The sequence below is a fragment of the Opisthorchis viverrini genome (assembly GCF_000715545.1).
Source record: "Opisthorchis viverrini unplaced genomic scaffold opera_v5_1, whole genome shotgun sequence".
Lineage (NCBI taxonomy): Eukaryota > Metazoa > Platyhelminthes > Trematoda > Opisthorchiida > Opisthorchiidae > Opisthorchis > Opisthorchis viverrini.
The window spans coordinates 6290798-6291800 of NW_008751657.1; the positions used below are offsets into that span (position 1 = coordinate 6290798).

General features: G+C 44.4%; 1 protein-coding gene across 1 annotated transcript in view; it reads left to right on the forward strand.

The window, feature by feature from the left end:
* Positions 1–909: 909 nt before the first annotated feature.
* T265_00101 (hypothetical protein) overlaps positions 910–1003 on the forward strand; it is a gene marked incomplete at both ends in the record, with an annotated part of 31382 nt that continues 31288 nt past the window's right edge. Inside the window, one exon of the mRNA XM_009163758.1 lies at positions 910–979. Coding sequence (XP_009162022.1) covers positions 910–979 — 70 coding nt within the window. The remainder of the gene's footprint in view (positions 980–1003) is intronic.

Genomic DNA, 1003 nt, shown 5'->3' on the forward strand with positions numbered 1-1003 from the left:
AAGGCGCAGAAATTGACTCATCATCGGCACGCGATTCATCCTCGGAGCAAGAGAGGGTGTGCATTAAACGAGCAGCTTCTACGTCGTTATCAGCTTTCATTATCTGGATCTGACGGTCCTGCTCGTCCCTAACAGCCTGCATTTCCAAAATTTTCTGTAGCTGACTTCGCTTTAACTCAGCTAATAATAAGGCTGACTCGGATTTCCTGCTGCGCCTGCTATCTCTAGACTCAGCCGAAGAGCCCATGGAAGAATGCGTACCACGAATCACTTCCTGCTGTCTGTATCGTTCTTCTCGTTTAATGCACCGCTCCTTGCTCTTGGCATCTTCGATGAAATTCACGAAAAGCTTTGTCTTATCAAGTACTGTAAGCGACAAAATCGATAAATCGGGCAACGAGCACCGAAAAATGGATCCAAATTCAAAACGAAGGTGATCCCGACGTTAATGTGCTGCAGTGTATGAAAAACTATTAATGAAGCAATTAATGTACAACAAACCTTGAGAGTTATCGACCGACAGTTAGACCCACGACAAAAACGGAGACGGGTATGCCGGCGTCTAGACGCACACCCAATATTTCTCAAACTGTGGTTCGAAGGAGGAAAACTTTAACATAAAGTTTTAACATTTAGTGGCAATTTTTTGGGCGTATGAGATCTTCCCAACGGCCGCAGTTTTGTTGATTGTTGTTTAAACCTACTCGATCCCCACGATATTCAACGCCCGCGATATTCGTATTTTAATGGCTGCTATGACTGAGCACGTGAACGCGGCGGATGATTTTGCGGAGAATTTGGCTCGTCAAAGTTTTTTCTCATTCAATGCATTTCAAGAGTAGAGTACCAGACATTTCGTTGTTTTCGACTGCATGAATGCCAAAAAGAGCAGTAATTCGCCACTTTTGTATGAAAAAGCCTTCCAACGTTACGTTGCTCCCTGCAGACGAAGCAGAAGCCGTGGAATTCGTCGCACCTAGTAAGTTAATGGTTGACTGTGTAT